Source organism: Gavialis gangeticus, unplaced genomic scaffold (assembly GCF_001723915.1).
Source record: "Gavialis gangeticus isolate Ggan-Ray unplaced genomic scaffold, GavGan_comp1, whole genome shotgun sequence".
Taxonomy (NCBI): Eukaryota; Metazoa; Chordata; order Crocodylia; family Gavialidae; genus Gavialis; species Gavialis gangeticus.
Window position 1 is genome coordinate 158,768,622 of NW_017729032.1, and position 16,665 is coordinate 158,785,286.

At 42.0% G+C, this 16,665-nt stretch overlaps 1 protein-coding gene across 5 annotated transcripts in view; it reads right to left on the bottom strand.

Annotated features, from left to right (window-relative positions):
* PPP2R3B (protein phosphatase 2 regulatory subunit B''beta) overlaps nucleotides 1-16,665 on the bottom strand; it is a 116,685-nt gene that overhangs the window by 17,335 nt on the left and 82,685 nt on the right. For all 5 annotated transcript variants that reach the window (XM_019524170.1, XM_019524169.1, XM_019524172.1 and 2 more), the window contains 7 exons: nucleotides 14,394-14,480; nucleotides 12,783-12,939; nucleotides 11,470-11,518; nucleotides 8,578-8,667; nucleotides 6,125-6,300; nucleotides 542-660; nucleotides 348-454 (listed from right to left, as the gene is read on the bottom strand). In XM_019524170.1, coding sequence (XP_019379715.1) covers nucleotides 348-454; nucleotides 542-660; nucleotides 6,125-6,300; nucleotides 8,578-8,667; nucleotides 11,470-11,518; nucleotides 12,783-12,939; nucleotides 14,394-14,480 — 785 coding nt within the window. The remainder of the gene's footprint in view (nucleotides 1-347; nucleotides 455-541; nucleotides 661-6,124; nucleotides 6,301-8,577; nucleotides 8,668-11,469; nucleotides 11,519-12,782; nucleotides 12,940-14,393; nucleotides 14,481-16,665) is intronic.

Genomic DNA, 16,665 nt, shown 5'->3' on the forward strand with positions numbered 1-16,665 from the left:
GAAGTTTTGTTTTTTTTTGTTTTTTTTTTTTTTTTTTTTTTTTAAAGTCAAGATTCTTGTTTTGAAATAAGGCCTTTGACTTTTAAAAGTGTTGTGAAATTTCAGCCTGTTCTATTAGTGCTCGTTTCTGAGAATGGCATGCATCATGATACATGCATGCCCCTCCTGCCGTTCTCACTAACGTCCAGTGTACAGCTCAAAAGGTTCCTAAGCCACGTTGCTATGCAAGCAACTTCTGCCATGAAGTTCTGCAAGTGCAATGTCACAAAGGACAATGCAAGGGTTTAACAGTTAGTGCTCTACAGTTTAGCAAGGTCTTACAGTTAACATTCCCATTTCATTCTTACCCATCATTCCACTGGTCACTAGCTGCCTCTTCTGCTACAAGGATATCATACTCTTCAGCAGCATACTTTTCCCAGTCAGAGATCTCTTGGCTGTCATTATCACTATCCTAAATATATTAAAATGTTAAAATTGATTATAAGGACATTACATTTTGCATATTAGCTTTTAACAAGATACTTTGCTAAGCACTTACCCTCAACACCGAAAACTGATCCTTTTGCTCATGATCAAGGTATTTTTCAATGTTGAAAAAGGTATCAAAGAAGACATTTGCCAACTTACACTTCTTTAAGTCATGGAGAGTGATTTTCCCTGGAAAGATCAAGAAAGCAAGAAACAAAATCTTTAAAAAATAAACCTCTGATTGAATTGCAATTCATTGTCTCCTGAAAGAAAAGTGGTTTTCAGAAGTTGCAGGATTGGTTCAAGTAATCTCAAGACCCATCAGTGAGCCGTGATAGAGATCATCCTTTCTAATGTGGTAGCAGCCGATGCAGAGGTCATCACAGTATAGGTATAGTTTGGATATTTTTGCCCATGTGCATCACTTTACATGCACCTACACTGAATTTCCTCTGCCGTTCATTTGCTTGTTTGCACAACAGTACAAGATCCTTCTGTAGTTCCTCAGTCTACCTTGGTCTTTACTACTTTGAATAATTGTATCATCCTTAAACTTGGCCACCTCGCTACTCAACCCTTTAACATATTCATAAAATGAGCTAAAAACAGCACTGGCCCCATAACAGATCCTTGAACGACTCCACTGTTTACTTCCTTCCATCCAAAAAATGATTTATATTCACTCTGTTATCTGTATGCCAATTTCTAACCCATGAGTGGACCTTCCGTGTAATCCTGTGACTACCCAATTTCAGTAAGAGCCTTTGATGAGGGACCCTGTCAAAGACTTTTTGGAAGTCCAGATACAAGACAACAGCAATCCCTTGAGTTGAAGATGATCTTTCAGGGTGTTGGGGGATGGATTTGACAGTCATATCTACCATGGTTGACTCATGGTTCAGGAGTGCTTCAAAGTACTATTTCCATCTAGCCTGAATAGATTCATTGTCTTTTGAGGAGTGTCAAGCCTCAAGGAAGTAGAAGCACAGGAAGCTGCACCATAAAGGTCTTCACTGCCCGAGGAAAAAACAACAACAAAACCCCCCCTGTGTGTGTCATGTTTGTCAGAATAGAGATGGATCTCCCTGGCTTTATTTTGCCACCACTGTTTTTTGATTTCCCAAATCCTCCTTTAAGTTTCAGCTTTGAGAAGCTGATACTTTGTTCTTCTACTGAGGTGAGGTGTCATCTTGCCAAGCAGAACAAGCATCTGTTCTAACTGAGGAAGGCTTGGATCTAAATGTTGCTCTCAGACCACTCTTGTTGCTGAGGTTAAGATGTAGGGTTGTCAGACATTCATTAATGCATACAGGGAGCTCTGTAAGCTGACTGATGAACTGATTCTTGATGGTGAAGTCAATGCAAAGAATAAGTCTGTCCTAGCCTGGTTTCCCCTCCCACAAGGAGTAGCCTCTTCCCTCAACTGAACTTCATCAGGTTGTCTTGTTTTGCTCAGAGCTACAATGTCAATGCTGCATCTCTCTAGTTCCCTGGCAACGATGGTAGCTCTTTTTTCTGGTCATTTATTGTCTTGGTAATCCACCAAGGTGTGAAAGTTCCATGTGGTGAAAATAACTGTCTTCTTATGATGTTTTTGTCTGCAGAGAGAGTTGGACAGGATTATGCAGCCAGGAGCAGCTAAGACAGCATAGTTTTAGGGAATCTTTTCTAGCCCCTTTCCCATGTGGGTTGAGCAGAGGGGCACAGGACTGCAGTCATGATAGAAGCTGCTGAATTTCACCTGTCTCAATCCAGGCACAGCATGATTACCAGGCTACCACTGCCGGTGCGCAGATTTGTGACTGGAGACTGCCAGATTCACTAATCCCGCTTCCATCACCATTGGTCCATCAGTGCAGGGTTTTTAGAGGTTGGTACAGGAGAGTGTTGTTTCTTGTGGTAGAAGCCTGTGTGTGACTGTTGAACGCGAGGAAGCCGGTGTGTGGAAACAGCAACCACACAATCTTGACAAGGTGGAGATCTGGGCCCAGTGGCAAGGGAGAACCCTAGATAATAGGACACTTGGACTTCCAACTTGCTACCACCTTCTTCCATCTTTACAGCAGGGGTGGGCAATTATTTTGGGTGGAGGGCTGCTTACTGAGTTTTTGCAAGCCAGAGGGCCATATGACAGGCAGCCCAGGGCAGATGAATATAAATTTTCTAAATTTTTTTAGGGGCCCTGTGGGCTGGATAGAATGGCCTGGTGGGCTGCATCTGGCCCCCAGGCTGCATTTTGCCCACCCCTGCTTTACAGCCACCGACATCCTGGCATAGTCTTCCTCCTGATCTACTGCTGAAGACTGGGGCTGAAGTGTGGTTTGAGAGACCCTTCCCTCTCCCTGCACCTGCTCGCCATGGGTTACCCTGCCAGGAGTGGATCATTTTAGGTGACATAGCTCTGAAGTTCACTGGGACATAAACCTCTCCAACCCTGGTCCACCTGCTTACTGACACACTCAAAATAACTCTGGTAGGTTGGAAAGACATGATTTTCTTTTGACAAAGACTGTAATGGTTCTTCCCCAGCAAATCCTATTCATCCACATGCTGAACAATGTATTGTTGTTTCTACCAGTTCCTCATGAAAGCTGCATTAACCTGCAGTGGTGAAAGTGGGGGGTGGGGGGGGATGAGGGAGGTGGTATGCTGGCAGGATGAGGGACATTACTGTACCTTAAAGTTTAGAAAAGGCATATAAAAATGACTACTAGTATTAGCGAATACTACAGAATTGATTAGTCAGTACAGCTTAATGCTTATTTAGTATTCGAGTTGAGCTTTGTTACCAAGCATAACAAAATCTGCTGTAAACAAACTCAAGTAAGTTTCATGAACTAAAGGTTATGTTAATTTCCAATATGAGAAAATATTTGAGTTAGCCATGGGGTGGGGGCAATTATTTGGCTGGCAGGCCACTTAATGACTTCTGGTGAGCTGTCAAGGGCTCTAAGGATAGCCTCACCCTTTCACAGGTGCCCTGCCCAACCCCCCGCCCCTGATCACCATCTTAGGACTGGAAGTCCCACCCCTAACCCCTGACTTTTGTGACCAGAAGTCCTCCCCTTGGAAGTACCCCTTTTGGAATTGGGGTTGCCAGATCCAGAACCCCGCCCCCCCCTCCAAAACAACTCGTATACTAAAAATCAAACCTTTACTATAACATTTTAAAAAAAAAATATTGTCCTAATTTCTGTGTTTGCATAACGTATGCAGGTAATGGCATACTAGTTCAAAATAAAGTCTTACTCTTGTATAGTGTATGTGTGTGGTTTGTGTGGGCCTGCTGAGTTGTGAGGGGGTGTGGGTGGGTGTAGGCGCCCCCATCCCATGGCGCACAGCCCTCATCAGCAGCAACAGCAGTAGCCCCAGCAGGTTGCAGGCCCTCAGGGTGCTTCTGGCCCACAGCAGGCAGAGCCCTCTGGAGGCATGCAGCTCCAGTAAATCTCAGGAGCTGAATGTGGTGGCAGGGAGCTGGCTCAGTCCGCTGGCACGCACCTTCAAGCCAGACCAGGCTAGCTCTATGCCAGCATGTGGGGCTCCTGGCACTGCAGGTGGGAGCCATGAGCCAATGGGCCAGGACAGGCCAGGCCAGCTCTGTCTCCACATGAGGCTTCCAGCACTCTAGCAGGAAGCTGCATGTGGAGACAGAGCCTGCCCAGCCCAACGGCGCACAGACTGGGAGCCGTGGGAAGTGGTGTGGCAGTGGGCCAGGCTGGCTCTAGGCCACCATGTTCAGCTTCCTGCTGGAGTGCAGGAAGCTCCATGTGAAGGCATGGAGGTGGCCTAGCCTGAGCTGGTGACATGACGACTTCTGCCTACAGTGTCAGGAGCTCCACGTGCTGGCATGGATCCAGCCCAGTTTAGTTTGAGGGCATGTGCCAGTGGGCCAGGCCATGCAGGCTCCGGGATTCCCCCAGAACCATGTATAACTGGGGGGCTCTGTCTGCAGCAGGCAGGAGCACCCCGAGTGTTACCGTACCTATCTGTCCAGCAGATGGTGCTAAAGGATTGCTAAGGCACAAAAGTTCAAAAAATACTGTGATTCATCACTCAAGCAGGTTCAACTAAAGCTATATATGGCAAGCTACCCTAACATGAGGGCCTCCTGCCTGCTCTGGCAGTGGGAACTGTGCGCCATGGTAGGACCCTCCCCCAACCACCTTCCCCCTCCTGCACAACCCCACTCCACCGACAACCACCCCCCTCCCCACCTCACAGGCAGGTGCTCCCCTCCCCATTTACTATCTGTCCAGTTGTGTGCCATCACGCTCAGTGTCTTCACACAGGGCTCCCAGATGGCATGCCAAGAGCCCCAGAAAAGGTGGAAGCACAGAGCCTGCCTGGTCCAATGGCATGCGACTTCTGAAAACCTGCCTCCCGCAAGCATTGAGGGGTAGCTGTGGACAGGTAATATATGTTTTTGGAGGGGCCCTGTAGGCAGGACAGAATGGTCTGGTGGGCCAAATCTAACTTGCAGGTCATATTTTGCCCACCCCCAAGTTAGCCCCTAACAGAATTCAAGGTCACTAAGAGTTGCCAATTGTTCAGCATTATTAAAGCAATTTGATTCTAAATCCATGTTAGGTACTTGAAAATCCTATATTTAGGTACCTACATTTGACAGTCATAGCCACTGCCCAAAGCAAGTTATCCTAGAAGTGACTTAATACCATATTTGCTTGCATACAACTAGCCTTCAAAAATATGCACCTTGTTTTTGGAAGGCAGAATGTAGAAAGAAAAAGGTCGTCACAGCTGAGTGTGACAGAAGAAGTCGTCCTGGGAACACAGAATGTCCAGGAAGTGCGATATCAGCAACTTCCTGGTGTGGCACACCATCTCCTGCAATGCCACACTTACACCACACCATCAGTGCCAAGAGAGCGAGACAGCGTAAGGGGGAGAAACCAAAAAACCCTTATCCCATACTTTACTGGAAGCAGCAACATGTCAACATGTTAGTTAGTTCAACCCAGATCTGCAGTGTCTGTACACACTGGGTGCTTCAGCAGGGCTTTTTGGTACTTCTTTTTAATAGCTGATTGAATCAGCTATTAAATAAAAGTAGTACCAAAAAGCCCCATTGAAGTGCCTGATCCAGAGAGAGACATTGGCCGAGCCAAGTCCAATTAACCTGATGCCTCTTCTGGGAATGTGCTGGCTTTGGTGGAGTTTAAAGTAAAGCAGGGACATGAGGAATTTAAAGTAAAGCGCCATTTTGGGGTTTGTTTTTTCACATCTGTAAGCAGCCTATATGTTCCTGAAAGACTTACTCTGTCACACAAGGTTAGCCCCTCAGACCCTTGCAAAGGGAGGTAAGCAAGACTGTTACTTCTTTATATATAAATAACATTTTGTTTCCACATCAGAAACCGCATCCAAATTCTACTAGCATCTCCCTTGCTGCTTCAGGCACACTATGGTGTTCAGCCAACAGGTATGGTTGTGAGAGCATTAGCACAAGACTCTACCCCCTTCTGCAGAACAGACTGATGGCAGTCATCTTAGCAGCTACTACATGGCATGCAGTGTCTCCAGGGTGCTTTTTTCCAGCAAACTAAAACATTTTCCCCACTTAAAACAGGTTTCTTAACAATATGCCCAGCAATCACATCCTTTATCTAATCTGAAACAGATACAAGACCATTACCTTCACACTGCGGCTTCACAAGATCCAACATCTGGCACAGGCAGTCTTCAAAAGGTAGAGGTTCAATGGTCATGTTATCCAGCTTTTGGCACTGTTCTTCATAGAAGTACTCTAGTTCATACATAGACAATACACCATCCCCATCAAGATCCATGCATCGAAACCAGTATTCAATGCTGGAAAAAAAAGCAGTCATACCATTTTATTGACTGGTTAGAAAAAAAGCCACTCATGCATTAAAAACATACAATATTTTCAAATTACCTTAATACAACCTGTTCTGAAACTCTGGATAGTACGTTAACTTGGTTCTGAGAACCATCTTCCACAGCTTTATAGACACTTTATAACGAATCAGTTTAAGTCAAGAACTGGCCATCAATGTATAAGAATATATCAAAATGTATCACAAGGAAAGGGGGTGCATAAAAAGCTAAGAATGGTTATGTAATTATGGAATATGAACAAGTATTGAAAAGATGGCCAGAGTATGCTGAAGAGTTATTCTACAACAGTTGAGAAGAAAAACTATCCATTAAGAAAAACATGGATGATTTGAAAATTCTTACGTCAGAAGTAAGAACAGTTATCAACTGAATGAAACCCAATAAAGCTACAGGACCAGTAGAACAAATAAAATGTTTGGAAGAGTAGGTATAGAAAAGCTATCAACTGTTATCAATGAGATTGATGAAAGCGGAGTCACTGACTGTGAGGAGTCATTGAAAGTGAACTCTACTGAACCACCAGTTTAATGAGCCATGTGACAAGGATCCTATTAAAGGTGTTGATGTTGAGAACTAGAGGTAGAATAAGACTGGAGTTTACAAAAGTTCAGTGGGGTTTTGTTGAAGACTGAGGTACAATAAATGCCATCTTCATGGTATGAATGCTTTTAGAAAAAGTTAACAGAAGTGAGGAAAGACCTTTTCTTGCATTTTATTGATTATAACAAAGCTTTTGATTGAGTCAAGCATGAGGAGTGAATGAAAATGCTGGAAGAACTGGATATCAATGGTAAAAGACTTGAGAATTAAGAAATCTCTATTGGGACCAAACTGCAACAGTGAAGATAGTAAATTTACCAAGTGATTTCATCCAAATTAAGAGAGACGTGAGGCAAGGCTGTGTTTTATCACTTGACTTGTTCATTTTGTACAGTGGAAAAATGCTGAGGGACATTGAGGGTTTACCAGGGCTGATCATTGGTGGATAGAATTTGAACAACTTGCATTACACTGATGACACAGTCTTAATAGCAGATTCAGAAGAGAAGCTGCAAAGAATTAGATAAAATTGTCAGTGAAAGTGAGGATAAGAGTTTTTCTATGGTTGATACTTTAAACAGAATGCATGGTAAAATTACAAAACACATCATTCCTGCATGCAATGTCAAAGTGGAAAAGGAACAGATAAGGCGGATCAGTATGTTTTAACTACTTGGGAAGTTGGATAACATGAGACAATAAGTGTGATCATGAAATAAAATGGGAGAATAGGGATGGCAAAAGACATCACCAAGTATGCAAAAGAGAATTGAAGCGAGTGAGATGTGGTTCTTAAGATACATCTTGAAGGTATGTTGGACAAGTCACACTTCAAATGAAGATAATTTTGTTAAGAGAAGGCTGTAGATATAAAATGTGGATTTGGGGTTACTTTAACTAAAAGTTGGGGATTTTTTGTTAAAAAAAAGAAAAGTCAAAGAAAACCAGGATGCCTGATGATGTCACAAATGAATTTCATATTCAAGCGCTAGGTATGTCAACAATCTCTCCACATCTGCTTTGCAATAAAGTGCAACTCAAGGCTTAGAAACCATGAACAAAGCATAACGTTTCATTATGAGATGATTGCTACAGTATTATGGCTGAATACAATGCAAAATACATTAAAAAAGAACACTAATGAATCACAGAGGCGTGAAAGTTCTCTAGAAGGGAAACCAACTCATAGAACTAAATAAATGTGAAAGAAAAAAAAGAAAAAAAAAATCAACTTAAGTTACTGTAGCCTGCTTTCTCCTTTCACAACTTTCCACAGATTATTAACCCTAGCCCAAATTTAAGATTTGCCAGGCTTGTGGAGTGACATGATTTTCCAATGTCAGTATTACAACTTCACTGCATGGTCAAAGAACTCAATGTATTCAAGGAACAGTGGCTTTGAAAACTTGTAACTCTAGTTAGAAGCAGCCATTAATAGGATACGTGAGTTTTGTTTAAGCCTGAACCCATTCCTATAAAAATGGAACACCTTTCTAGAAAATCCACTACAAAATCAGATGAAGTGAGGCCAGAGAAGACAGACAGGTAAGAACACAGTCTTCCATTAAACTGCAAAACAATTCAAGATTTATGCAGGTCAGCTAGATATTCTACCAGTTTATAAGCTTGTGGCAGTGCTAGTAAAACCAGTTTCTAGTTAGGCTCTATTGCAAGATAAATTCTTACCTAGTTGGAGTCTTTTTGTCTTCTTCAGATATCAAAAACCAGACAAAATCAGCATAGCTAATTTTTCCGTCTTTCTGCGTTTTTCTGCCCCTTTTAGACCAAAGCAGGTATTAACAAAAAGCAAAATCAGAATATTTTAGTACTATTTTGGATTTCCTTAGTATATCAAAAATGCTCTTTACAAAATTCTTTCATTTTAAAATATTTTTCTATTGCTTCAGTTATAATTTAGAAGGATCTTTTGGGCAGGCTTAAGCAGCAACACCAAAACAATCTTTTTCTGTCTGTGCATATCTACCCATTGCTAATTTGGTTTTAGCTTTTTTGCTGTCGTTTCTCTTAAAAATTGTAGAACCTGGATACTTTGCAGGGTTAGATTCCTATCGCCTCGTTTGCCAGAAAAGATGAGGATTTGTGAAGCATCTGGGAGGAGGGAGGGAAGAAGGTAGGAAGGACACAGGAGTGTGTGGTGGGAAGAGAGAGGTGCTCCAAGGCTTTGGTGCAGATTTTACTACTTTATTTACTCTAATATAAGCCCCCCCCCCACAATCAGAAGTGGGGAAAAAGGTGCTCCTTATATCTGCATACAGGAAAACTTCATTAAATATACTATCATTAAACTCCTGCCAAAAGCAATATGTACTCAGTAATGGAAACCAACTATGAAGTTGACTGAATGCAACCCACACTGAGCCTGCCTGTGAAACACAGAGCTCCTATTGGGCAAGTATACTGATGGGAACCTACCACAAAGCTAGGTTGCTGCAGCCCATCAAACTAAGATAAATGATAGTGCCCACTGAACTTAGTATCGCTCTGCACCAATTTTTTTTCAACTCATGTGTACCATTCCATCAAATGGATTTAGACTTCTTCACTCCCACAGCTAAGCAGCATCTCTCTAGCTTCTTTAACAGTCTTAAATGTCTGGCAAACATCACCACGCAAGTGACAGGCTCCATTGTCTCACTTCTTGGTCTGCCGCATGCAACTGGTGTGGCCCTGCCCTTCGTGGGGTGGAAGCGGGACCCGGTGGCCCCATACCTCATTTGCATATTAACTTTTGGAGGGTCCCAGGACTTGCAACAAGAACACCAAGTTCCAGCTGCAAGTGGGGGGAGGGGGGTAATTAACATATGGATCCTTTGGGGATGGGGGGGAAAGAGTGGTATCTGGAGTATACACATGCTGAACAGTACTGGGCTATGGGGTCACCATGGCATGAAACAGTGTTGACTCTGCTGGAGCCCAACCCAATGAATCTGACATATCATAAGACTTTCAGCTTTGGAGTAGTATCATGCAATATAAGTAGATATAAAAAGTGCTGCTCAAGTGTGTTTACTGAGTACCTACACTGAAACTTGCAGCAGTTAGTGAAAAGAGAAAATGCATCAATTCTGGATGAGCTACAGCTGAAAGTATGCATAGTACTTTGCATATACGCAAATTACAGGCATGTTTATTTCAAACAGTGTTTTTTGGGGCCTTGTATTTTAAATTAGTTTTTGCTTGTCCTCTGAAGCTTCTGACCCTTCCACCTTACAATCACATGCCTGCATAAGCTCTGGGAGGGAACAGAGTACAAGCAGGGTCTGACAGCAAAGGGGAGGTAGGAAGAGCAAAGGGCAAGGGGGCCACCTGACCCTACCCCCACCCACTATTTTCACTGCTGTAGCAGTGGGAAGGGGGCAAATTCAAGGTAAAACTCTGATAATTAGAATCTAAACCTGGAAAACTATAACAAATTTATCTATTTTCTATATGTATATATCCACACGCACACGTGTGGATACATACATATAGAAAATTGAGATTATATATATGTGCATGGAGATAGATATATCCATGCGCACTCTCATCTTATATTCTCTTTCAACTAGTTTTTTGGGCGTCACCTCTGATTTGAGTAAAGACAGTATTTAAAAGGGTGCTACTTCCTCTAATTAGCCGTGCGTGACCACTTCCAAGCCCCAGCTGAATAGTGAAGATGTATCTTTTGAAGTAAAAGAAATGACAGCTATAAATTGAGTGAGTTACAGATGATCTAGGTTCTACTGTATCCTCTTGAAAAATCCCAAGAGCATCATGTAAGATGCCTCAAAGCATCATATATGGAATGTGACAACGTTACACAAGAAGCAAAAATGACCAACAAGTGAACATGACAGTTCAGTATTACTAAATGCAGTAAGCACTCCAATTGAAGGCAAGGTTCTCTCTTATATGAAGTAGGAAAAACAAACATTTCTAGCAACTGAAATTGGTTTGTTGTTTTTAAGGCATGTTGGTTGTAGCCATGCTGGTCTAAAGATATAGGCAGAGAAGGTTCTTCTGGTAAATGTGATATTTTATTAGACCAACTAAATAGCTGGAAGAATTGTTCTTTGCAAGCTGTCTGGTACAACCACCCTTCTTCAGGGAGACAAAGTCCGAAGAAGGGTATTTGTACCCGAAACCTTGCAAAGAACAAATTCTTCTGGCTATTTAGTTGGTCTAATAAAAGATAACACATTTTACCCAAAAAACCTTGTCTGCCCCTGTTTTCAAAGCATTGCTTTTAAAGTTTTAAAATTACCAAATTGAAAAAGGAAGAAACATGGCAAGTGCCCGTAATCATCTTTCCTATCCTTCTCCACTTAAAATTACCTTACATAACAGTGGTCTATAGTGCCTTTCTTTATTCACCAAGCACCAAAAGGCCTTAGCAGTGTCTGCCATTGGGAGCCAGCACCAAAAAAAAAAAAAATGATGTTAAAACAGTGGATATCAGCAGTGAATGAGAACAGAATCCCTGAAGTTTACAAATCCATTTTTAGTGAAAAAAATCAATTGTTTTAGCATGAACGTTCTTGAAATGTGAGCATTACATTGGATTATATAAAGAGTTACCTTGTTACTGCTCCTGAAAATATCCTCTCTATCATCCTATTTGATATAGCTGTAAATGGGGAAAAAAAAAAGTGGACATTATTCAAAATGTTTTTAATTTGCATTGCCTGGCTGATGTAGTATTTATTGCAAGCCACTTAGAAAGACAAGAAGTGTGTGTGGAAACTGAAACAACCCTCTTAGGTCTCCCTGATGGGACCGCAGGACTGTAAGAGCTTCCAAAGCAAAGCTGGTCTCAAAACTTGATATCCCTTTTAATTATTCCCTAGCACTTGTACCTCAAGACCATAAAGCCTATAGCATAATCTACTGTCTCTATTAAGGAATTATATCTATATTGAGAAACATATCGGTTTAGTCCGTCTGTCTGTCCATAATGATCTCGGAGCACTCCGATTGGTGGTCTTGGCAGCCAGAGTGCTCCACAGACATATGGCTGGGGGATTGGGGAGCATTGCAGGGCTGGATGTGGACCGGCAGCAGCACAGGCTGGTGCAGTCTGGGCTGCCGTGTGCCAGTTTCCCCCACCACCCTCACTCCGCCCCACTCTAGGGAGGCGGTGGTGGTGCACGGTCTTCTGTCTCCACTCTCCCCCACCGCCCCGGTAATTCTTGATAGGCAATTCACTAGTTTATTAATAGAAGAAGTCGAGGCTGTAATTGTCTGATACCTAGAAAAGACATTTCTGCAATTGAAAGTTTATTTGGGTGTAATCCCAACTAATTAGACTACAGTACGAAGGCCTCTACCCTCATCAGTGGGAGACCATTACATAGACTTATCTTCACTGCACTAGCTGCTGTACAAGTATGGAGCCAAATTTCTTTAAAACGTGCACCTGAAGCTCAGGTCTTAAACTCATATTTAGGCTCACTGACAAAATGGCTACATTATGACACATCCCACGGCAAAAACATTCGTTTGTAGCCTGACAAGTATGGTCAATTACTTGGACATCTAATATGTTGATAAAACAATTGTTTCAGGGACAGTAAAAAACTCACAATTCATAGGTTGTAAATGAACTAAGATTTACAATTCATTGAATTATGCAAACTTTAGCTTAAATTATGAATTTTTAGGTCATTTTTTCCTTTAGTTTCTTGCTAAACCCAGAGGTCATGTTCATTGTTTCTTGCTGCATGATCTACCATCATTAGCACAAAGAAGCATTAAAGTACTAATACTCTTGCCCTGTTTAGCAGTTAGTGTTAGTCATTCAAAATGAGCCAGGAGTTCTGGGCTTGGCAGGTAAACAACTTCTCAGTTAATCTTTATGGAGGCTGTTAACAAAATTGTTCCATTTGTCGTACCATGATCATTATGCTGGGCTAAATCCTTCCGATCAATGTAGAGGTCATGGTCTGTATCAAGTTCCCAAAATTTGCAATATATGACATAGAAGTGCTCATAAGAGAAGTAGTCTGTCAGCTGGTTAATATCTGCTTCCTCTTCCAATAATGCCACATTCTATTAGGAAGAAAAAAAGCCATTAATTAGCACTTTCAAAGATGCCTGTTTGTCATAGCAGCTGTTAAAAGAATGAGATCAAGACCTTGGAACAGGAGTTTTTTCACTGGAACTGTAGTCTTCACAGACAGCATGTATAGTACAGCATGATGGGAACTGATGATTTTAACAAGCTAGGTTGAAAGCTAGAATCCCAGGGAAAGAAGTGTAGTAAGTACTGCCAACTTTCTGCTAGCCAAACTCAAAATAAATACACCTCTGAAATACAGCAATGTAAAACTAAAATGAATCTGTATTTCAGTCCGTGGCCATGTAAAGTTGTTCAGTTTCTCCTGGAAGAATAATTACTGGTAGAAATGAGAAGTACACAGACATTCAAGCTTTTTCTCCTATAGCAAAAAATGGCCACTTCAGGAGAAAAATAACCTAATAATATCCAGGTAGAAATTGCTCCCATGAAACCAAATGTCTGCATACTTTCCTCCAGCTTATTTCTTCTTGGAGACCAGGAATGGAGCCAGGGTAAAAGGTTTACAGTGGTCTCCAGAGAGCAGGGTCACCCTTCTGTGGAAAAGTTGCAGGGAGATAGCTGCTCCTGCCTGCCCGTAGACCAGGAGGGGAGGGGAGGAACAATCACAAGCTACTCCCCACCTCCTTCTCAACTGAGAAACAGGCAGTGGCTTTGCCTGCAGTTCCCTCTACTTGTCTACTGGGCACTAAAAGCCAAGTGCAGGCAATGCTGTTGCTTCCTCTGGCCCCTGCCCTGCTGCTTTAGTTGGGCAGCAGGGACAGCTTTTAAAAACTGGCTGGGCTGCAGCAGCATTTCTGAGCCTGGTTCCGATCCAACTCTCCTTCCCCTTACCCCATACATCGCTAAGCTAACCAGAGGGGGTGGAGATTTAGAAGCCAGCCAGGCTGAGAACCAGGATTTCCCTGGGCTAGTAGGGCAGAGACCCCACCTGCTCCTCACACTAGAATGCCAGGTGTGGAGCAGGTGGGGACTTTGCTGCAGGGCACAGTCCGCTTATTCCTGGGCACCAGGAACTGAGCAGAGGAAGCTGCAATGAGAGCTCCCTGACCATGTCTCATGATGGTGTGAGAAGTAGCGAGGGGGCTTAGCCCTGCAGCTCCAATCCCCCAGGAACAGGAGAGCTGGAGCAGCCCACATTTTCCCCAGAATGGGATCACCTTAGTCTGGGGAAGGTACAGATACCAGAGGAGAGGGGGCAGTTGAGGACTGTGTGCTCCCTCTTCTAAAATCATTTCTAGTGGTGTAATTTTCCACTGTTAAAAATGAATGTTTGGACAGAGTCATTGTTTCCTTTAAAGTTTGTTGATCCTTAGAAGAGGCTAGAACAAATGCCATTATTTGTAGTTATGCCTCTAAGTCTTTGGCTTAGACAATTCTGCTAGCTTAAAAACTTTACTATCATGTAAAATTTTAAACAGAATACCTGCAAAAAGTTGCTTTTCCGGAGCTCATTACAAGTGATTCTTCCAGACCAGGATCTATTTACTGTATAAAATATCCTCTGTATAACCTGCAACAGACAAAACTAGTTGAAAGGCAACTTTTGTCTCAAGTATCTGACCAAAACACTACTTCAAATGAAAAGAAACAAGGTCCTGCAGTCTTTTGCTACTGGGGTTTCTTGTGTTACTGCTATTACTTTTTCCTGCCATGTTGTCCAGTTCTCCAAGTTTTGTCACCAACCCCCACCCCCGTCTTAGGCTACCTCCTTTCTCCCTTGATTGAGGTCCTCTTGGGTTCAGATCTGGGCCCGTGTGTCCTCTCTTCTTGCTCTATCTACTCTTAAGTGACCTTATCCTTTACCATTTTTTCCTTTGTGTGTAAGTGATTCTTAAATCTTTATCTTCTTCAGTATAAAAATGCCTGTTGGACATTCTTTCAGTCTTCCAATAGCATCTAAACTCACTGTTTCTAAGCTAATTTTCCTCCTCCCTCAGCAAGCATATCCATCTTTCCCTACCAATGATACCATCATTTCATTCTCCCTGGGCTACAGTTTAAGACAGAATTTTTCACATGCAGTTTTTTGTTAAAATTCTGCTGCTGCAACACCAAAATCCATCTTTACCTCATTATTCCCATGTTAAAACCATGTCTATGCATTGTGTCTCTTGCCATAATTGATGGCTAGAAAATGATATTTAGAGGTTTGCTTTTGGGAATTGGCTTGTAGGTAAAGTAGATATTGCATTAGAACAATGGTCCATGGGAATGGTAAGGGTTAACTGGTTTCTAAAACCCTGTGTGTGACGGTTTCCTTCAAGGCCCACTGTGTCTGATGTCAGCAAATGCAGGCTGGGAAACTGAAGAGATGTACCACACTGTTCCATAACAAGAACAGTGTACCCAAACAGAGATTAAGGGACTCTGAAGCACTGGCATGATGTTAACGTACCCAGCTGCAGAGCCCTTGGGATTTCCAGCTTTGGTGGACAAACCAAATTAAGAGATCAGTAAATAACCAAATTAAGAAGTGTGCATGTGATGGGTTTGCTGGAACTAAGGAACATGCCGACAGGACTGAACAGAACAGAACATGTATAGTGAGATAGCCACAGGGAGACCAATCAATGACAACTGGGGATGAAGAGTCAGAGGACAGAAAATACAAAAGGAAGGATTTCAGAGCAGCAAAGCGTCCCTGAGAGGGGAACCTGAGGCCACCATAGACAGAAGGCATACCACCAGCACATCTCACCCACCCCACTGGGGGTAGATGGGTTTCAGCCTTTGACCTCCAGGCTGCTGACATATGACATTCAAGAAAGAACCTCATGGTGAAGCTTGCGTATGGGCCAGATGTACCTTTCCTCTGTTACAGCTCTGAGACTGGTAGGTATAGAATTGGTGTAGATTCTTTTATTTGCCTTGCCTGCATTATTCTTATCTGCTATCACCGTTTATCAATAAAATTTCCCTTTTATTGAATGGAGAAGCTGTAGTTGGTCTGAGGGTTTGGGTCTGCCCGAAACAAGATATCTGGGACATAAATCTAGTGCCAACAATGTCTAATGGTATTATAAAAATACTATTGATTGGAAAACATTACTTGAAATTCCAACTTTCCAATTCTCCTATATTAGAATAAAACAGTCTCAATTCCATATCAAAATAAAATTCGAAATTGGGGAGAGTGAACGAAAGTTAGTTTTTCAAAAAAAAACAAAAAAACAAAAAAACCCCACACTTTATTGTACTTAAACCAGATTAATATTTTAAATAGTACATTTTAAATAAAATAATTTCAATATAGTTGCAAGTAGCTTTATGACAATGAGTATTAAGGCTTACATTTTAAAAGCAATGAAAATAAATTAAAATAAAAACTAAAAACAATGAATTTTTAAAGAAGGTTGCTGAAATTTTAAAGAAGGTTGAACCACTCAACTGGAATGGTGGGTAGGAATCACCGGCTATAGTTTATGTAACGAGAATGATAAACCAGCTTTTGGCAGTTATCACCTCTTCTGCTAGTACAAAAAGAATATATTTCTTCCTTTATATTACTTAATCCACTTCAGCATCAGTATCATCATTCAAAATAAGACCAATTGGGAGTTAAGAGAAAAAGGAAAAAAGTTGATTTTTCCATTCTGCAAGTGCAAACTAAGGGGAGATGGGATGGGGGAGGAGGGGGAAGAAAGAGAGCAAGAGTGTGATTAGGACATGAAAAGACATTAGGACCAAAATATAAC